The 21,641-nt window shown below is 34.8% G+C and overlaps 1 protein-coding gene across 4 annotated transcripts in view; it reads left to right on the forward strand.

Annotated features, from left to right (window-relative positions):
- STAU2 (staufen double-stranded RNA binding protein 2) overlaps positions 1-21,641 on the forward strand; it is a 447,924-nt gene that overhangs the window by 247,869 nt on the left and 178,414 nt on the right. For all 4 annotated transcript variants that reach the window (XM_031946251.1, XM_031946252.1, XM_031946253.1 and 1 more), the window contains one exon: positions 8,605-8,912. In XM_031946251.1, coding sequence (XP_031802111.1) covers positions 8,605-8,912 — 308 coding nt within the window. The remainder of the gene's footprint in view (positions 1-8,604; positions 8,913-21,641) is intronic.

Below are 21,641 nucleotides of genomic sequence, written 5' to 3' on the forward strand. Positions count from 1 at the left end.
TTTAGAGAGAACATTACAAGGAAGGGCATTCCAGGCGTAAAAGACAGTCAGTGGAAAAATGGGAGATGGGAGATGGAATACAGTACATACCAGAATAGTTGGATCACAGAATATATTGAGGTTGTAAAGAGTTTTAAATGCCAAGCAAAGGACTTGTATCCTGGTGATAATAGGGAGCCACTGGAAATTATTGCATAGTGAGAGACCCTGGTCAGGACTCTGTGTTAGAAACATAATTTTTGTAATTGAGTGGAAGATAAATTAGAGTGGAGAGATCTGAGACATGAAAACAATTTAAAAGGCTATTGCTGTAGATCAAATGAAAGGGAATTAGGGAGGGCCTAACCTAAAATGGTGGTTATGGAAGTGCAAAGAAGGAGACATATATATAAGAAATGCTGTGAAGATAAAAACAGCAAGATTTGGCTATTGATTGGATATGTTGGGTGAGTAGGAGTGAGGGATCAAGGGTGATTCTAAGATTTTAGGCCTTGGTAACAGTCTGGATTGTGGTACTCTCAACACTTATAGGAGTATTTGGAAGAGGATTAAATTTGGGAGCAGGAGATAAAGTTTTATTTTAGACATAATTGAGTTTGAGATGCTTTGGTGGTGCAGTGAATCGAGTGCTAGACCTAGAGTCAGGAAGACTTGAATTCAAACTCAGCCTCAGACACTTATTTAGCTGTATGTCTCTGGGCAAGACAGCCTCTATTTGTCTCAATTTTCTTATCATTAAAAGGGGGAAATAATAGTTCCTATATCCTAGTATTGTTGTGAGGAACTAATGACATGATGATTGTAAAGAATTTAGCACATGTGCATGGAACATAGTAAGCACTATGTAAAGCACTATTATCATCATCATCATTGTTATTATTATTATGACTACTACTACTACTAAGGAGCATCCAGTTCAAAATGTTCAGTAGATAGCTGCAGATTCAGGAATAGAGTTCAGAAGAGAGACTAGGACTGGATAAATAAGTTTGGGAATAATCAGATGACAATTCAATGTATGAGAGCTCTAAAGGATATAGTATAGAGAAAAAGGGGGAGAAAACCCACAATAGAGCCCTGGGAAACACCCATACTTAGTCGTTATGACATTGATGAAAATCTAGTAAAAAGAATACATGGAAGGAGTGGTCAAATAGGAAATTCCCTTTCCTTTTTTAGTTCCTATCTTGGTTAGAGTGAATTGTGACTTGAAACTATATACAGAAGAGTATTGCTTCCTTGGCAAAGTAGATATGATAGAAGTTTTCCAGTTTCTATTTGAACATGTCAGTACTTACTAGATGAAATTGTCTGTCACTATTAAGATGCTACATCTTATCTTCCTTGTAAACTAAAAAGTATGTACACAGAAGCCCAAGTGACTTTCAAGTTAGCAATCTAAGTATGCAGAAACTTCTCATATCTGACTATTTGCCTCAACATTTTCCATTTATCTAAAGACCAAGTAAATTTCCTTCTCTGTCTCTTTCATGGCAACACATCTGGGATAATCGGAGGCTTTCCTTATCTTCTGCTATCCCCAATCCTTGATTGTCCACTTTTGAATTAGCCTTTGTACATAGAGCAAATATTCCAAAATGCTTATAAGATTATAAATTTAGAGTTGGGAGACATCTTAAAAACCATTACTCCTATCATTTTGTTTTATATATGAAGAAATGTAGGCCCAGAAACAAGCTATATGCAGAATGAATAGGAGATAATTAATAGAGAAAAGGCACTAGAATTAAGAGGGGTTAGAAGAACTTCCAGTAATAAAATGGGATTTTAGTTGGAACAGAAAGGAAACCAGGGAAGTCAATAGGCAGATTTGGGGAGGGAGAACATTTCAAGGATGAGGAAGAGCCAGAGAATATGCCTTTGAAGCTTTGGAGTAGAATATCTGGTTCATGAAGCAGTAAGATTGTTTTTGTCACTGGATTGAAGAGTATGTGTTGAGATATAAGATATAAAGACTAGACAAGGAGGCAGGCGTTTTTCTTAAGCTTCTTATTTTCTTTTCTTTTTTTTAATTTCATAGCTTTTTATTTACAAGTTATATGTATGGGTAATTTTACAACATTGACAATTGCCAAACCTTTTGTTCCAATTTTTCCCTTCCTTTCCCCCACCCCCTCCCCTAGATGGCAGGATGACCAGTAGATGTTAAATATATTAGAGTATAAATTAGATACACAATAAGTATACATGACCAAAAAGTTATTCTGTTGTACAAAAAGAATCAGACTCTGAAATATTGTACAATTAGCCTGTGAAGGAAATCAAAAATGCGGGCAGGCAAAAATATAGGGATTGGGAATTCAATGTAATGGTTCTTAGTCATCTCCCAGAGTTCTTTCGCTGGGTGTAGCTGGTTCAGTTCAGTAATGAACTCCATTGGAACTGATTTGGTTCATCTCATTGCTGAGGATGGCCAGGTCCATTAGAATTGATCATCATATAGTATTGTTGTTGAAGTAAATAATGATCTCCTGGCCCTGCTCGTTTCATTCAGCATCAGTTTGTATAAAGCTTCTTATTTTCAACATATGGATGGATAATTTTTCAACACTGATCCTTGCATAGCCTTGTGTTCCAAATTTTCCCCTCCTTTCCCCTATCCCTTCCCCTAGATCACAAGCAATCCAATATATGTAAACATATTTATACAATTATCTTGCTGCATAAGAAAAATCAAATCAAAAAAGAAAGAAAATGAGTAAGAAAATAAAATGCAAATGACCAACAATAAAAAGAGTGAAAATTTTATGTTGTGGTCCACACTCAGTTGCCACAGTTCTCTCTCTGGGTGTAGATGGCTCTCTTTATCACAAGATCATTGGAACTGGCCTCAATCATCTCCTTGTTGGAAAGAGTCACGTCCATTAGAATTGATCCTCATAACATTTCTTGCTCATCATTTCTTATAGAACATAATATTCCATAACATTCACATACCATAATTTATTCAGCCATTCTCCAATTGATGGGCATCAACTCAATTTCCAGTTTCTTGCCACTACAAAAAAGGCTGCCACAAACATTTTGAGGCAGGAATTTTAAGAAGAGTTTTGTTACAAATAAGCGATGTGAACATGTTTGGAGACTACAGGGAATCTGCCTGTAGACAGAATTATTGTAAATAGATAAGAGAGTGGAGATAACAGAGGGGAAATCTGTTGGAAGAGACAGAATGGAGTGGTATCACGTGAGCAGATAGAGGAGTTAGCTTTGGTAAGTAGTAAATCCATCTTATCATATGAGAGAAATGATGGAGAAGGCAGTGGCAGAAAGTATATGAATGATATGATAGGGAGGTCACAACTCATGATGAATGGTCTCAATTTTTTTTTTTCTGTAATGTGTGACAGAGTTTTTAGCTATGAAGATGAGGGTGAAGGAAGCCATTGAAAGCTTAAAGAGGGAAGAGCCAGTGTGGAGAGGGGGGTAGTAAGTTGTTAAGTCTAGTAGAAAAAAACTGTCTAGCAGAAGAATCCACTTGAAGTTGTCTAACATAAATTTGCAATGGACTTAGAATGGTTTTTCTACTTTTGTTCGAGAGCATGAGTATTGGAGCAAAGGCAGTAAATAATAGAAATGTTCCAGTGCTTAGGCTTGGCATGACATAATTAGTGAAATGATAATTGGTTAGAGATGAAGAGAGGAAGACAGGGTAGAACTGAGTTGGTAGAGGAGAGAGTGACAGAATTATGTCCTATTTATGAATTGGGGTGTTAATTATTATTCTCAAGTCATGGTATAAGAGATCTATACAGGAAAAAAGTGAGACTCTTAATTTCCTGCCCAAAGTAGGAAAAAAATAAGATGATGAGAAAAGATGATAGGTTAAAAAAAAAAGGAAATTGGGTTTTAGTGATGTGACAATAAAAAGAATCATTTGGAATATTGAGCATGTCCTACATGGTTTCATGTGCAGAATTTTACATGTGTTTTCCTATTTTGCCCTCTTCTAGAACTGGAAATAGTCTTGTTTATGCATTCTGTGAGTTTCCAAGTTGCCTTTATAATCTTTGTAATCATCATGGTCATAAGATCTTGTGATTTCAGGCAATATGTGAAAACAAATGCAGATTCCTTGAATTTCTTTTATACTTCCTTCTCAGTGGTAGTATATTTCAGTGGCATGTCCCATCCAGAATTTAAATGGATGTATGGATGCTCTCCTAGGAAGTTCTTAGCTTGAGATATGGACCATTGAATTATGTAATGGAAGTTGTACAGGTTAATTCCTGATGTCAACTTCTCTCCCGTACAAGTGTCTTATGCTATTCCCAGATAATCCTACTTCCAGGAAGGTTTTGAGCTTTCTTGCCATCTTCTCATTGTTAATCCAAGAGTTAGAACTTAGCTTCCAAACAATTCACTCCTTCTTTAATCTCTAGGTTTGTTGTTATTACTACTGATTTGTTGTTGTTGCTTGTCCTTCTTTCTGGAAGAGGACTATGACATCAGAGAAGTGATACCATAACATGCAAGTGAATTGGATTTACATGAGGGACAGCTGTGCAAGGTCACCTGCCTCACTTTCCCCTCCAGAGCCATCTGGGTCTAGAGACAAGATAGAGATCAAGATAATTGGAGATGGTCCTAGATGCAATGGAACTCCTTGGCCTTTTTAAGCTAAGATCTTCAGCAGGTCTCAGTTTGACTGAGGTTGCACCCCTTCAGTGATTAAGGATAGGTAATAATTGAGGCAAAGAATCTCCTCTTTTATCTAGTCCAAGATAATCTAAATAAATTTAATTTATAGAACAGACAGAATTTTGTCTTTCTTCTTGACATTTTACTAATTACTTCATGTCTCTCCAAATTGAACCCAGAACTTTGTAGGAGACTCTAAATGTCTTTGTTCCTCCAAGGAAATAGGCATCATAGTGAAAATAAGTGTCCTACTTGAAGGTTCAAATTGAGTTTTTTGCCGACACTACAAGGATTTAATGACTGTTGATCCTTTTAGCTTTAATTGTGCACAACACAAATGTGAGTACAATCATACAACCACGCAATCAGTAGTGGCAGTTAAGTGATACAGTAGATAGAGAACACTGGACTGAAGTCAGGAAGACCCGAGTTCAAATCCAACCTTAAATACTTATTAACTGTCTGATCCTGGGCAAGCCATTTAACTTTTCTTTGCTTAGTTTTCTCAATTGTAAATTGTAAATTATGAACACTACCTCTCAAGAATTGTTGATGATCTCATGTGAGAATCACATGAGATATTAATTTTAAGGAACTTAGTACAGTGCCTGATACATAATAGGTGCTATGTAAATTGTATTATTATTGTTTTCATCATTAACAATAATAAATTAAAACAGTAATATAATAAATTTAGTAGCACAATGAAAATACACTTCTTTTCAGAATGAGACTCCTCTTAGGAATAAAAAAAAGGACGAAACTTCATCTGTAAAGGAAATATCTTTAGGCTATACCAAATAGATTAAAAAAAAAAACACAACTTGAAAGTAAATTCCCTGCAAGAGTTCCCACATATAATGCCAGCTCATCTGTTTCACAATATTCTTCCCCTGTACCCAGAACTCTCTCTGAAACAAAGAAAAGCTAAGGCAACCCACAAAGAGATCTTATCTATCAGTGTATTCAACATTCCACATCTTTAGACCTTTGGCTTTATTTCAAGAGGATGAAAGTATAGCTCATCATGTGACCTCTGGGATCAAAATTGGACATTGCATTAAATTAGAATTCAGCTACCTTTTAGTGTTCATTGTTGGTTATTGTCCTTCATACTCAAAGAGGACCAACATGACATCACTATGTTAGGGTTAGGGTATAGAATGTCTAACTATAATTGATCAGACCAAAACAAGTTCTGCCACAGGTTGGGCACAAGCAGTCTCTGTGGAACATTTGGAGTAGAAATATCTCTATATTTGTGTATCTCATTTCCTTTGAGCTACTGCAGTTCTCCTTTGCTCGTAGAGCACAGTGACTTCTTTGATGTGGATATGTGCCATACTGTGTGGTCCTATATCAGTGTTTCCCATATCTCACAGTTAATTCCAAAATTCTTCAGAGAGACCGTGAGAGTATCTGTGACTTGCTTCTTCTGATCTCCTTATGAGTGTTTGCTTTATTGGAGTTGTCCATGAAATAGTGTTCCTTTACCTAGAATCAGTTCATAAAATCTTCCCATGTTTCTCAGAATTCTTCACAATCATCATTTCTAATATTAAAATTATGCTCCATCACCTTCATATACCATAATTGGTTCAACCACTCTTGATGTTATTTGCATTTATTTTATTTTTAGATTTTGATAGTATATATATCCTGATACAAATACTTTCATTTATGGGATTTTTTTTCCTGTCTTTTGAAGTCTTTGGGGGAGGGTACGTGGCACATAATTTTTAAATATGGTATAAAATATTAAGAAAAAGAAATTAATCTTTAATTATTTTAGAAAGTTGTTCTGCCCACTTCCTCTACCCATATTTTATAATTCCATACATTAAGCTCCATGATATATCTTCTTATTACAGTATAGACTAAAAATAATTAAAGTGGGCAACTCTCTGGGGATTCACAGAGAAATATTTATTTTTTTATGATAACTTTTTATTGATAGAACATATGCATGGGTAATTTTTTTACAATATTATCCCTTGCACTCACTTCTGTTGCGACTTTTCCCTTTCCTCCTTCCACCCTCTCCCCTAGATGGCAGGCAGTCTTATACATGTTAAATATGTTATAGTATATCCTAAAAATATAATATATGTGTGTAAAACGAAACAGTTCTCTTGTTGCACAAAAAGAATTAGATTCAGAAGGTAAAAATAGTCTGGAAAGAAAAACAAAAATGCAAATAGTCCACATTCATTTCCCAGTATTCCTTCTCTGGGTGTAGCTGATTCTGTCCATCATTGATCAATTGGAACTGAATTAGATCTTCTTTTTGTCGAAGATACCCACTTCCATCAGAATTGATCATCATGTAGTATAGTTGTTGAGGTATATAATGATCTCCTGGTTCTGCTCATTTCACTCAGCATCAGTTCATGTAAGTCTCGCCAAGCCTCTCTATATTAATCTTGCTGGTTGTTTCTTACAGAACAATAATATTCCATAACATTATATACCACAATTTACCCAACCATTCTCCAATTGATGGGCATCCATTCATTTTCCAGCTTCTAGCCACTACAAACAGGGCTGCCACAAACATTTGGCACATACAGGTCCCTTTCCCTTCTTTAGTATCTCCTTGGGGTAAAAGCCCAGTAGTAGCACTGCTGGGTCAAAGGGTATGCACAGTTTGATAACTTTTTGGGCATAATTCCAGATTGCTCTCCAGAATGGTTCACAATTCCACCAACAATGCATCAATGTCCCAGTTTTCCCACATCCCCTCCAACATTCATCATTATTTTTTCCTGTCATCTTAGCCAATCTGACAGGTGTGTAGTGGTATCTCAGAGTTGTCTTAATTTGCATTTCCACAGAGAAATATTTAACTAACAAATATTTGTTTAATATTTGCTGTTACAGTTGTGTTTCAGTTATGTCTGACTCTTTGTGACCCCATATTGGAGTTTTTCTGGCAAAGACATTATAATGGTTTGCCATTTCCTCCTCCAGCTCACTTTGTAGATGAGGAAACTGAGGCAAACAGGGTTAAATGACTTGCCCGGGATATAACTTTTTAATAAATGAATATAATTGTAATATAAAAAAACATTCAGCTCTCTATAGCACAGAGGTATGTGGATGACCACACTAGCACCCACGATACCTTAGAATCAGCTGGAGTCAGGATAAGTAAAAGTCCTTAGTCTTTATTCTTGGTCTTTAGGGGTAGAAGTGAAGGGGATGGAAGCAGAATCTCCGCGACTGCCTTCTTCCTTGTCCACCACAAAAGTGACTCTGACTAGTCTTACTCCATCCTCTAGTCCCTCCTACAATTCTCTGTATACACCCATTATCGGGCCAGCATAGGAGAGTGGGAAGGGCACATGTCCATAGAGTATTGTCCAATCAGTAATTAGTCCTAAGTGCTTGAACCAACCTCAGTGCAACGACTCAAGAGTTTCAGCCCTCTGCAGAGGTATTTATTTAATTCTCTGTATTTTGGCAGTTAGGTATAGCACACTTACTAGTTGTGTGGTCCTGTGAAAATCGCTTAACCCTGTTTGCCTCAGTTCCTTTTCTGCAAAATGACCTTGAGAAGGAAATGGCAAACCACTTCAGTATCTTTGCCAAGAAAGCCCAAGTTGGGTCATGGAGAGTTAAATGTTATTGAAAAATAACTGAATAACAAGTTATGCAAAAGCTGTAAATTTTAGATACAACTCTTAACAAGGGTATAATTTTCAGATTTTGCCTCTTAGACACAAATGTCTTGTGATGGCCCTCTGTATTATCCCTTCAACTGGCAATTCTGAGAATTGTGAAGGTTCCTTGTTAACTTTGCAAGGACAACTACAACTACCATTTGACTAGTGATTCTTTGATATTTTGTCATTTTACTGGTACTAGAACCTAGTAATGTCAAAAGCTGTTCACACCAGCTATTTCCATGATCATAAAATGGTCCCTCTTTTTTATTTACAGCTCCAAAGGGAATTCTTCATTTGTCTCCTGATATTTATCAAGAGATGGAAGCAAGCCGCAACAAAGTAGTTTCTGACTTTGCAGTAAACTATTTGTCTTCCAACGAAATGAGCCAGCCTTCAAGCTCTTTCTTCAGCCTATCTCCACCATCAAATAGTACTACTACATTAGCCAGGGAATTCCTTATGAATGGGACATCTCCATCAGCTGAAGCCATAGGTCTGAAAGGAACTTCTCCTACTTCCCCCTGCCCTATAATGCAGCCTTCAAGACAACTGGAATATTTAGCAAGGATTCAAGGTTTTCAGGTACGAAACAAAATTTGTTCATCAACTTAAAACTCAACATTTTTATCTTCTGAGAATTTGATCCTGTCTTCTAGTCTTCTAGTTTAACTTTGAAAACTTAATATAAGTACAAAGAATAGATTAACCCATGAAAACACGTAAAGCTACTTATGAATCATCTTGTATTTCCTTTCTATCCAGTGATGCCTTTTCTATATTGTTCTCTTCCATTTTAATTTTCCATTTCCTTCTCATTTCCAATTTTTTCCCTGCTTTTTGATTTTTCAAGTGCACTTGTTTTATCATTCCCCCTTTAGAAAACAAAAAAGAAGTCAGCCTTTCTGAGATGTTTATTGTTATTCTTAAGCTCATCTTCATTTAAAAATTATTGTTAGGAGTTTTTTTTTTAAATGGAGAGTTTACTCATGAACAGTTTTTGCTATTAGTACTCCATTTATCAAAGAAGATAGCTTACTATAAAATATAATTTAAACTGGATGTACTTTGTCCAGATTCAAGGCCTAGAAACGACCAATTTGTTTTATTCAATCAAATGATTCTCCATTTAGTATAACATCTGCATCAAATGTTGTCAGCATATCCTGTTTCAGTAGGAGAACAAAGTAACTTATAATTTTATCACACATATGAATAGGTGATGGGAAATTTTATTTCTAAAATACAGGGTTATATTACTATAATAAGGCTTCTGGAACACTTTTTATTTGGGGAAGATAGAGGACTAATGCTTTTGGATAATATAATTACTTTGGAGAGGAAATCTATATCTGTAAACTTATTTCATGGTTATTTTTAATCATTTGGCAAATTGTAACCATTCATTAACTTTACTAGATAAATGATTGTATCTTTTAAAGCTGAATAACTATGTTCCCACTCTAATTTTTCATTATTTGGAGCTTGTTTTTCTTTGCCCTTTCCCTTAAGAATAAAATAATACCTGGGATTGAATGATGTCATTAGGAAAAATTACATCATATTATGAAAACAAGAAATTATTTTGCTTCTCTCCAGTATTTTTGAATATGTATTATTTTCTTTTTCAGAAGCCAGATTATATGAACTACATTGTTAAATGCTGTTTGAGTTTTTAATTGTTGCAGTTATAAATGGTATAAATGAAGTGGCTCCAAGTTGTTTATTCTTCTAAGATTTTAAATCTTCCACTAAAAAGTCATGCTTTTGAATATTTTCAGGTATTTTACTTTAAGGAAAATAAAAGAGAATTTCTTTCATTAAGTGAAGGCATAACCATAGACCTAATTTGCTGGAAAAAATTCAGTAAGTTTGATTTCTACCAGTCATCTGCAAGGAGAAAATAGTTCATTAACTCTGATGAAAAGAAATTCACTCCCTAGAATTCTCCTTGTTTTCTTTCCAAATCTGTCAATAGTAATAGTAATATTTTATTCCTAGAGAGCCAAAGATAAATTTATTTCCTAGTGTTTCCTCATGCTAGAATTGATTTGTGAATGCTGAAGGGGCTCCTGACAGGTAACTAACTCTTTCTAGAACTTGTAAATTCAATCAGTTGCTTTTCTTTTTATATCTTATCAGTGATAGAATTGTAACTTTTAAAGATCTTGACTCCAGCTAAAATGCCACTTTTCTAACATCAATTATCTTGAAAATTACATAGGGTTGCTTTTCAAGTTTATGATACCAAAATAATATATATTTTTCTCCTATGAATTAACCGAGCCATTTCCAGATTTCTATATTATGATTTCCATGCAACAAATAAATAGAAATTATGCTTTTAAAAACATTAATTGGCTTCTGTGGTTGAATGTGGGTCCCTTTCCCTCCTTTAAGATCTCTTTGGGATTCAATCCCAGTAGAAACACTGCTGGGTCAAAGGGTATGCACAGTTTGATAACTTTTGGGGCATAGTTCCAAATTGCTCTCCAGAATGGTTGGATCCATTCACAGTTCTACCAAGAATGTATCAATGTCCCAGTTTTCCACATCCTCTCCAACATTTTTCATTATCTTTTCCTGTCATCTTAGCCAATCTGAGAGGTGTGTAGTGGTATCTCAGAGTTGTTTTGTTGTTATTTTTTATTTTGTTTTGCTTTGTTGTTATTGTTTGTTTATTTGTTATTTTTGTTGTTAATCAGTAAAATAGTTTCTTGAGAGTTTGATTGGTATAGCACTAAATAGATAGATTAATTTAGGGAGTATTGTCATCTTTATTATATTCGTTTGGTCTATCCAAGAGCACTTGATATTTTTCCAATTGTTTAGATCTGATTTTATTGGTGTGCAAAGCATTTTGTAGTTTTGCTCATATAATTCCTGACTTTCCTTTGGTAGATAGATTCCCAAATATTTTATGCTATCGACAGTTATTTTGAATGGAATTTCTCTTTGTATTTCTTGCTGTTGGATTTTGTTGGTGATGTATAAAAATGCTGAGGATTTATGTGGATTTATTTTGTATACTGCAACTTTGCTAAAGTTGTGGATTATTTTTTAATAGCTTTTTATTTGATTCTCTGGAGTTCTCTAAGTATACCATCATATCATCTGCAAAGAGTGATAATTTGTTTTCCTCATTACCTACGCTAATTCCTTTAATCTCTTTTTCTTCTCTTATTGCCAAAACTAGCATTTCTAAGACAATATTGAATAGTAATGATGATAGTGGGCTACCTTGTTTCACTCCTGATTTTATTGGGAATGGTTCCAATTTATCCCCATTACATATGATGAAAAGCCTATATTTTTACAGGTAACTCAATCAGTCATATTTTTTTTAGTAGCCGTATAGTACATTGAAAATGCATAGCTTGCTTTGTGGTTTTCTGAATGATTTGTTGGAGCCTAGTCTGATAGGTTGCACAAATGTACAAGATGTTTACTTTTATAATACCATCCTATGTTTTTTTTTAATTTCTGGATTTTAAAAACCAGTAGATGCCTTTCATTGGCTATTATTTTATGGATATTTTCTAATTCTCGTATCACCATAGTTATCCCAAGTATATTCCTCCCCTCATCTCCTACCAAGAGAGCCATCCCATATAAAAAATTATCTTTTTATACAGGAAAAAAAAAATCATCGCAGTTGACCAACAAATTGAAAAAGCCTGAATGTGTGTATTGTATAAAACCTGCAGACTTTCGTGAAGGAATGGTCTCATTATTTTTTCAAGTCCTGTTGGATCTTTATAATTTTTTTGCATTTACTTTTGTTGTATAGTTCTTTATATTTATATTGTTTTTTTGGCTATACTTAACTTTATTCTGTATTATTTTATGTAGATCTTTCCTTGCTTCTCTTTGTTCATAACATACATCATTTCTTATAGTATAGTAATATTTCGTTATATTCACATAGCACAGTTTGTTTAGCCATTAACTAATAGAAAGGCATTTATTTTTCTAATTCTTATCTTATTTACCATAAGTAAGGGAGATCAGAAGATTTCCTATGGAAGGTGGGATCTTACCTGGGACTTGAAGGAAGCCAAAGAAGACAGAAGACAGAGATGAAGAAGGGGGAATTGCTATTCAAAATTCTTTGAGTCAGGAAATGCAGTATTTTATCTGAGGAGCAGTAAAAAAGCTAATCTTCCTGGATTACAGAATATATGGCAGGATAGAAGGTGTAAGAAGCCTAGAAAGATAGCTCAAGTAAAGCTCTTGAAGGGTTTTGAATTCTAGATGATTTTATATTTGTCCCTTGGAGTAATAGGGAAATACTGCAGTTTATTGTATAGATGAGTAATCTGGTCAGACCTGTGGTTTAAGTGGTTCACTTAATAACCAAGAGAAATGTAGACTACAGTGGGGAGAGAATCATGGCAGGTAGAAGGCTATAAGATAGAGATGAGGTGATGAGGGCCTGTATCAAGGTGGTGGTGATTTCAGAGTAGAGAAGAGGGCAAATGCAGGAGATATGAACATAAAACTAACAGGCCTTGGCTACAGATTAGATATGAGAGGTGAGATTGAGGAGAGAGATGATAAGGATGAGACCTTAGGTAATTGGGAGGATTGTGGTTCTCTTAACAGTAACAGAGAATTTAGGAAGCGAGGAGGATTGGAAGGAAAGAGGATGAATTTGGTTTTGGACATACTAAGTTTAACATATCTGAAATGTGAGACTAAGAGTCAGCAAAGGTTAGCACAAGATAGGAGAAGTGAGAACCCCAGTACCTGTAGATAAGGAAATCAGATTTGAATATTAGGACAATTACTTTAGCAGTGATGTGAAAGATAGATTGGAAAAAAGTTAGTCCAGATAAAGTGATACCAATTAGTGGGTTATTAAATAGCTCATTGCATGGATAACAAAAACCTGAATTTGAGAGGAGACTCCCCCCCTCAAAGGAGGATAAATACAGGAGATATTTCTGAGGTGGAAATTGCTAATATCTGACAAATTATTAAATATGGGTGCTGAGGAATAAAGAGGTTTCAGTGATATTTCTCAGGTTTCACAAACCTAAGTATCTGGCAGAATAGTGGTATCATTAACAGAAATGGTGACATTCACAAGAGGAGAAGATTGGGCACGGAAATAATTTCTTCAGTTCTTGACATGCTTTGTTTGAACTTTTGGAACATTCGAGTAGAGAATGGAGTACAGTTATTAGAATAGCACTGAAAAATAAACATTTCAGAGCAGTTTGTATAGGGTAATATTTAAAGTAATAATTGTGGATGTGCTTACCTAGAGGGATTTCAGAGAAGTATTTATTTAGGACATAGCCTTAAAGGGCATTCACATTTAGAAGAAGGAGAATAAGAAGAACTATTAAAAGAAATTAAAATGAGGAGGTTAGAGAGATAGAAGAATCTGGGAAATGTTATGATTCTTACAAGGTGCTAAGTCACTGGAATTGATAGGTACTCAGGGAGATTCACAAGTCAGGATTTACTTTGGGAAATTCACAAGTCAGGATTCAGTCCAGGAGCTCCCACAAGCCCAGAGAGAACAGACAATCACACTCTCAGAGGAGGAGTCATATTCATTCCATATTCCAACTTTATGTTTGCTGGAGGCTTTGGAGTTGGAGTTGAGCTAGAGGCAGAAGTTGGAAGAGCTAAAGGACTAGCAACAAGAGCTCTCGGAACCAAGGAGAGAGATAGGCCTCTAAGAAAACTAACCAGGCTATTTTGAAGGACAATAAAGGATTTGGATTTTAACTCCTGGCTGCATTTGAGGTGATTATTACACAGAACTAAAATGAAGGCGGCCTCCAGAAGCTCCCCAAGAAACCTGCTTCCAGAGAATGATTATACTTTAGAGAAGAGAACATTACAGGGAAGTCCAATAAAAGTAGTCTCCTGGTAATTAGAGAGTGAGTGTGATTATGAGGATTATGAGAAAAGCTGCGAGTACACTAATCTGTTGTGAGAGATAAGATCATTTGAAATAATAACAGACAGGGTCAAGGGAAGATTGTTTTTGTTTTTCAGAGTAGAGTTCTTCAGTGTGCATGCAAGTAGAGCAAATGGAATTTACTAGTTCTAGGGGAAATTTGAGATGAGATTGTGAAGATACTAAATGGGTTAAGGAGGTAGAAAGGAAGAAATTCTAGGGCACAAATAGAGAAATTGGCTTTGACAAGGAAGAAAACCATCTCATCCTGTCAAACTAGAATAAATGAGAAGTTGATAAAAAACAGAATTGTTTAAATAGTATTTTTTTCCCAACTACATGTCAAGATAATTTTCAGCATCCATTTTAATAAGATTTTTGAATTCTGATTTTTTCTCTTTTATTTGCCTCTTCTCTTCTGAAAATGGTTTAGGTGATTTGATACAGGTTATGTATGTACTATCATGTAAAACTTATTTTCATATTAGTCATAGTTGTGAAATAAGAAATAGGTCAAAAGGGGGAAAAACATGAAAAAGAATAAAGTTAAGTGAAAAAATATTCTTCTATCTTCATTCAGAGTCCATCAATTCTTATCTGGACAGGGATAGCATTTTTTTTATGAGTAGTTTGTACTTGTCTGAGATTATTGTGTTGCTAAGAAGAACTGAGTCTTTCATAGCTGATCATCACACAGTGTTGCTAATACTTTGTACAGGGTTTTTATGGTTGTGCTCACTTCACTGTACATAAGTTTATACAGGTTTTTTCTGAAATCTGCTTGTTCATTATTTTTTATTACTATATTCCATTACATTCGTAGTACAGGTTGTTCAGTTATTCTCCAATTTATGGGCATCACCTCAATCTTCAATATTTAGCCACCACAAAAAGGGCTGCTATAAATATTTTTGCATATGTAAGTCCTTTTCCTTTTGTAATGATCTTTTTGGGACACATACCTAGAGAGGTGGTATTGCTGGATGAAAGGATAATGTATAATTTTATAACCCTTTGGGCATAATTCCAAATTGCTCTCCAGAATGGTTGGATCAGTTTACAATTCCACCAACAGAACATTAGTGTCTCAGTTTTCCCACATCCTCTCCAACATTTATCATTTACCTTTTTTTTTTTTTGTCATATTAGCCAATCTAGTAGTATGAGGTGGTCCCTCAGAGTTACTTTAATTTGTATTTCTCTAATCAAAAGTGATTTAGAACATATCTTCATACGCCTATAGAGAGCTTTGATTTCTTCATCTTAAAACTGCCTTCCAATCTTATACTGTTTAGTTATTTTATCCAATTAATTTTAATTTATCTTTCCACTGTCCTTTAAAAATAATTTTTATTGCATTATGAACTGAAAAGAATACATATAAAATTTCTGCTTTTCTACATTTGATTGTGAGATTTTTATGGCTTAATACATGGTTAGTTTTTGTGTAGGTGCCATGTGTTAACAGAGAAAAAAAGTATATTCCTTTCTTTTCCCATTCAAGTTTTATCCAAAGATCTATCATTTCTAAATTTTCTAATATTCTGTTTATCTGCTTAGTTTCTTTTTGATTTATTTTTTGGTTGGATTTCTTGAGTTCTGAGAGGAGACCAGTTGAGATCCCCCATTAGTATAATTTTGCTGTCTCCTTCTTCCTGTAACTTATTTAACTTCTTCAGATGTTATATCACTTGGCGCATATATGTTTAGTGTTGACCTTGTTTCACTGTCTATGGTACCTTTTTAGCAAGATGTACTTTCCTTCCTTTAATTGAATAACCATTTTCCCCCTTGACGTATTATGTTTAATTTTCCTGAGTAAATGATTATTGCTCCTTCCAGAATATCATGTTTCATGGCCTCCAATCTACAAGTGCTAAGTCTTGTATAATCCTAATTGTGGCTCCCCAGTGTTTAAAAAGTTCCTTTCAGCAACCTGCAATATTTTTCCTTGATCTGATCTGAATTTTGTCTATAATGTTCCTTGGAGTTTTTATTTTGGGAATCTCTTTCCTAAAGCGAACAAAAGATTCTTTCAGTGCCTGTTTTGTCTTTTGGTTCCAGGATTATCAGAACAGTTTTTCTTCACAATTCTTGAAAGATGCTGTCCAGTTTTTCCTTTTGACTATGGCTTTCAGGTAGTCCAGTGATTCTCAGATTGTTTCTCCTGGATCTGTTTTCTAGATTAGTTGTTTTTCCCATCAGGTATTTTACATTTTCTTCTATTTTTTCCTTCTTTTGAATTTGTCTCATTGATTCTTATGTCTTATAGATATATTCACTTCTATCTGCCCAATTCTAATTTTTAAAGAATTGTTTTCTTTAGCTTTTGTACTTTCTTTTTCATGTGGCCAGTTATACTTTTTAAGCATTTTTCAAGATGTTGAATCTTTTTTTCATAAATTTTTTGCATCATTCATTTTTTTCCCCAATTTTTTCTCTATTTTTCTTATATGACTTTTAAGCTTCTTTCTGAACTCTTCCATGAGTTCTTTCTGGACTTGAAATCACTCCCCATTTTTATTTAGGGTTTTGTCCATCGGTATTTTGACATTGTTGTTCTCCTCTGAGTTTGTATCTTGTTCTTCCCTGTCACCATAATAATTTTCTTTGATCAGAGTAGTGGGTGGTTCTGCTGGAGGCCATAGGATAGCTTACCTGGTGCTGAGCTTATTGCATCATGATCTGAAAAGGATCTATTTAATAATGTTGGTATCTAGTGTATGCTGAGGCCAGTAGAGTATTTCCCTGGGGCTGCACGGAAGCACATGGTGGTTTGGCCACTGAAAGTTGGCTTTTTTTTTCTTTCTGCTGGTTTTGCTTTTCTAGGATTTTTTTGGGAGGTGTTCTATTTTTTGGTTGTTTAGACTATAGGACCATAGGACCATTAGGATTCTCCTTATTCCATCATCTTGGCTCTCAGAAGTCCAGAAACAATAAATTTAGAGGGGGATAGTGTGTGTTGCTAAGGTACATTTTGGTTAGAAAAGAAGTTTTGGAACATCTTTCATGTGAAGTGTTAAGAGTCAATAAGAGAAAAATATAAAAATGTCTATGTATCAGTTGAAGGCCTAAATGAGACATAATAATAAAAATTCATACTTATAGACCATTTTAGAGTTTCTAAAGTTAATTTTTACCCACAATGCTGTGGGATAGACTTGAGAGGAGAATCAGTGAATACTTCATGTAGAGGCACATAAATTGCATCTTGAAGTAAGAAAAGAAGGGATTTTAAGAGATGGATATGGGAGAATCCAATCTAGAGCAAAGCATTCAAAAAAGCATGGTGACAAAAGAGAACTGAATAAAAAATAGGTGTTTATATTAATTTAGAACTAAATCTGGAACGCAGATTAAAGAAATGGATAAGGTTGAAATGGTAGATATGAGCTATATTGTAGAGAGCCTGTAATGGGAAAAAATAGTAATTCATACTTTATTCAGAAAACAGGCATCACTAAAGACTTGACTGGTCAGGATAAACTAAAAATAAGAACATTTAAACCATTGGAATAATCCATAGGAGGAAGAATAAAAGCCAGAACAAGGTTGGCTTTAATGAGAAGGTAGTTAAGTCAGACTACTGTAAGGGCAGAATAAATAGGATTTGACAACTGGTGGAATATAAGAAGTTAGAGGAATAGAGAGAAAGGAGAGTCAAAGATAACAGAAGTTAAAATCCTAAGTGACAAGAAGGAAGAGATCAATAGACATATAGAATTTAGGGGAGAAATAAGTTTTTTTTTTAATTATAGCTTTTTATTTACAAGATATATGTATGGTAATTTTTCAGCATTGACAATTGCAAAACCATTTGTTCCAATTTTTCTCCTCCTTCCCTCCATCTCCTCCCCCAGATGGCAGGTAGACCAATACATGTTAAATATGTTAAAGTATATGTTAAATAAAATATATGTATACATGTCCATACAGTGTTTTGCTGCACAAGAAGAATTGGACTTTGAAATAATGTACATTTAATCTGTGAAGGAAATAAAAATACAAGCGGACAAAAATAGAGGGATTGAGAATTTTATGTAGCGGTTCACACTCGTTTCCCAGAGTTCTTTCGCGGGTGTAGCTGGTTCAATTCATTACTGCTCTATAGGAACTGATTTGGTTCATCTCATTGTTGAAGATGGCCACGTGCATCAGAATTGATTATCATATAGTATTGCTGTTGAAGTAAATAATGATCTCCTGGTCCTGCTCATTTCACTCAGCATCAGTTCATGTAAGTCTCTCCAGGCTTTTCTGAAATCATCCTGCTGGTCATTTCTTACAGAACAATAATATTCCATAATATTCATATACCACAATTTATTCAGACATTCTCCAACTGATGAGCATCCACTCCAGTTTCTAGCCACTACAAAGAGGGCTGCCACAAACATTTTTGCACATGTGGGTCCCTTTCCTTTCTTTAAGATCTTTTTGGGGTATAAGCCCAGTAGAAACACTGCTGGATCAAAGGGTATGCAGAGTTTGGTAACTTTTTGAGCATAGTTCCAAATCACTCTCTAGAATGGTTGGATGTATTCACAATTCCACCAACAATGTATCAGTGTCCCTGTTTTCCCACATCTCCTCCAACATTCCGCATTGTCTTTTCCTGTCATCCTACACACCAATCTAACAGGTGTGTAGTGGTATCTCAGCGTTGTCTTAATTTGCATTTCTCTAATTAATAATGACTTGGAGCATCTTTTCATATGGCTAGAAATAGTTTCAATTTTTTTGTCTGAGAATTGTCTGTTCATAACCTTTGACCATTTATCAATTGGAGAATGGCTTGATTTCTTATAAATTAGAGTCAATTCTCTATGTATTTTAGAAATGAGGCCTTTATCAGAACCTTTGACTGTAAAAATGTTTTCCTGGTTTGTTGCTTCCCTTCTAATCTTGTCTGCATTAGTTTTGTTTGTACAAAAACTTTTCAATTTGATATAATCAAAATTTTCTATTTTATGATTAATAATGATCTCTAGCTCCTCTTTGGTCACACATTCCTTGGAAGGAATAAGTTTTAAGAAGAAGAAGATGGGCTTGTTGGTACTAACAACATTCAGATGAAAATGTCTAGCAGAAGTTTGAAGTATGGCAGTGACTATGAGGAGAGATTAGTGGTAGAGGTATATATGTAGAAGCCATAATTGAAGCTATGAGCGTGGTTTGGAAGTAGTATGGGAAAGTATGGAATAGGAGTGGGGGAGGGAGACAGAAAGGGAGAGACAGAGAGGAGAGACAGAGAAACAGAGACAGAGAGAGAAAGGGAAGAAGAAAGAGAAAGAGAGAGGGGGGAGAGAGTATATCACTGTTGAGAACCCTAGGAAAATAAAAATTTAAGAGATTTAGGAATTTATAGAAGAGACAGAAAAGAAATAGTTAAAGAGGTAGGATAATTAAGGGAAAACAGTATCACAGGAAGCAATAAATGAGTGTTTTTCAAGAAAGGGAAGAATGGTTATAGTGTCAAGTGCCACATAGCTTTCAAGGAGGATAAAGTTATTAAAAAGATATGGGGAGAGAGATATTTCTGTGATGGTGGAGATGGAAGCCAGATTATAAGAGATGAGGTGGTAGATGGTGTAGAAATGAAGGTAAATTGTTTATTATTCTTTCTAGAAGTTTTAGATGGATAGTAAGGAGAGTAAAGAATGAGGGCTCAAGAAAGGCTTTTATCTGTTTCTCAGGGGGAACTGAGCACATTTGTAGAAGGATCTAATAAAAACAAAGGTTGAAGGTGCATGAAAGAGAAGGAATGATTGAGAGAAAAGTTACAGAAGAGATGAAAGGATAAGAGATTGAAGATTAGAAATATTAGCATTGGCAAAGGGGGGAAGGCCATTTCATTTTCTGAGATAAGAGGATTCTTGGAATGATAGAAAAGTTAAGTGTAACAGAGGATATAAATGGTTAGAATTGTTATTAAATAGCTTTGGTCTAGGAGGCAACTAGTCAGCATAATGGATAGAGTACAGGATTTGAAATCAAGAAGAAACTGAGTTCAAACTGCCTCAAACATTTATTAGCTCTTCAACCATGAAAGCAAGTCACTTAAACTCTCCTGCCTCAGATTATTAATCTGTAAATGATTATGTAAATATTAATTATTATTATAAATAAGATTCAAATCTGTCTTTTGACACATAGTCCTTGTAGAAAGTATTTATAATAGATAAATAAGATATGCGATACAATAGTTAAAAGAGCAACTAGTGGTCCAGTAGATAAAAGTGCCAGGCCTGGAGTCAGGAAGACTCATGTTGAGTTCACATCTGTTCCCAGAAACATACTGTGTTACCCTGGGCAAGTCACTTAACCCCATTTGCCTCAGTTTCCCTATCTGGAAAGTGAGCTGGAGAAGGAAATGGCAAACCACTCTAGTATCTTTGCCAAGAAAACCACAAATGAGGTCACAAAGAATTTGTCACAACTGAAATAGATCAGTGAAGACACTCTTGAGGGTGGAGTAAAATGAGAGTAGACCTTTTCCACTCTCTATGATTTTGTGATTTTTCTTCAGCTTGTTTGATATCCATCAGAAGATGAAGTTAGCCTAAGGTTATGGATTCACAGAGCAGGTACCTACTGTTCAGGGAGAACATAATATTGCAGATCAAGCTTGGGGAGGGAAAAAAGTGAATATAGTTAATTGATTGGGAAGCAGGGTAGAGTCTTTGTTTAAATGAATCTTTAGAGAACTACTTGCACAAAAAATAAAAATAAATAATTTAGTAACCAACATCTGTTTCCTTTAGATTAAATGTCAAAGTTATTTATTGTGATACACATGCAAATGTATCTGTCACACTTTCAGATGATCATTTCTAGCTTAATTTAATTTCAGATTGCTTTTTTATGATACCCTTTTTATCATATACTAAAAAGTGATATTTGCAAAATCTTCAGTGTAAAAAATGAAAAAGTAGTTCTTATGCATGTTTTATGTAAAGAACATAATTAGGTACTTAAATAGCAAAACCATAAAATAGCAAATTCATTTTGTTGGAAAAAATCCATGATTGTTTCTTACAGGGACTTTCCTCATTTCTGATATTATATATTGGGACCATTTTCAGCAAGAGGAGGCTGCAAACGGAGTCTTTTGAAATAACTTCTTAGATTCAAAGCTTTTTTTTTTTTTAATGCAATTCAAACTCTGTACATTTCAGCTAATGAAGCTAGTAGTGCAGTTGATAAAGCACTAATTCTGGAGTCAAGAAGACTTGGTTTTAAATTATGCCTCAGAAATTTATTCTATCTTTGACCCTGAACAAGTCACTTGGACTCCATTTGCCTTAGTTCTTTTACCTTTAAAATGGGAATAGTAATAGCCCCTATCTTCCTAGGTTACTGTGATGCTAAAATAAGATAATATTTGTAAAAGACTT

This window comes from Sarcophilus harrisii, chromosome 1 (assembly GCF_902635505.1).
Source record: "Sarcophilus harrisii chromosome 1, mSarHar1.11, whole genome shotgun sequence".
In the NCBI taxonomy this organism is placed as follows: Eukaryota; Metazoa; Chordata; class Mammalia; order Dasyuromorphia; family Dasyuridae; genus Sarcophilus; species Sarcophilus harrisii.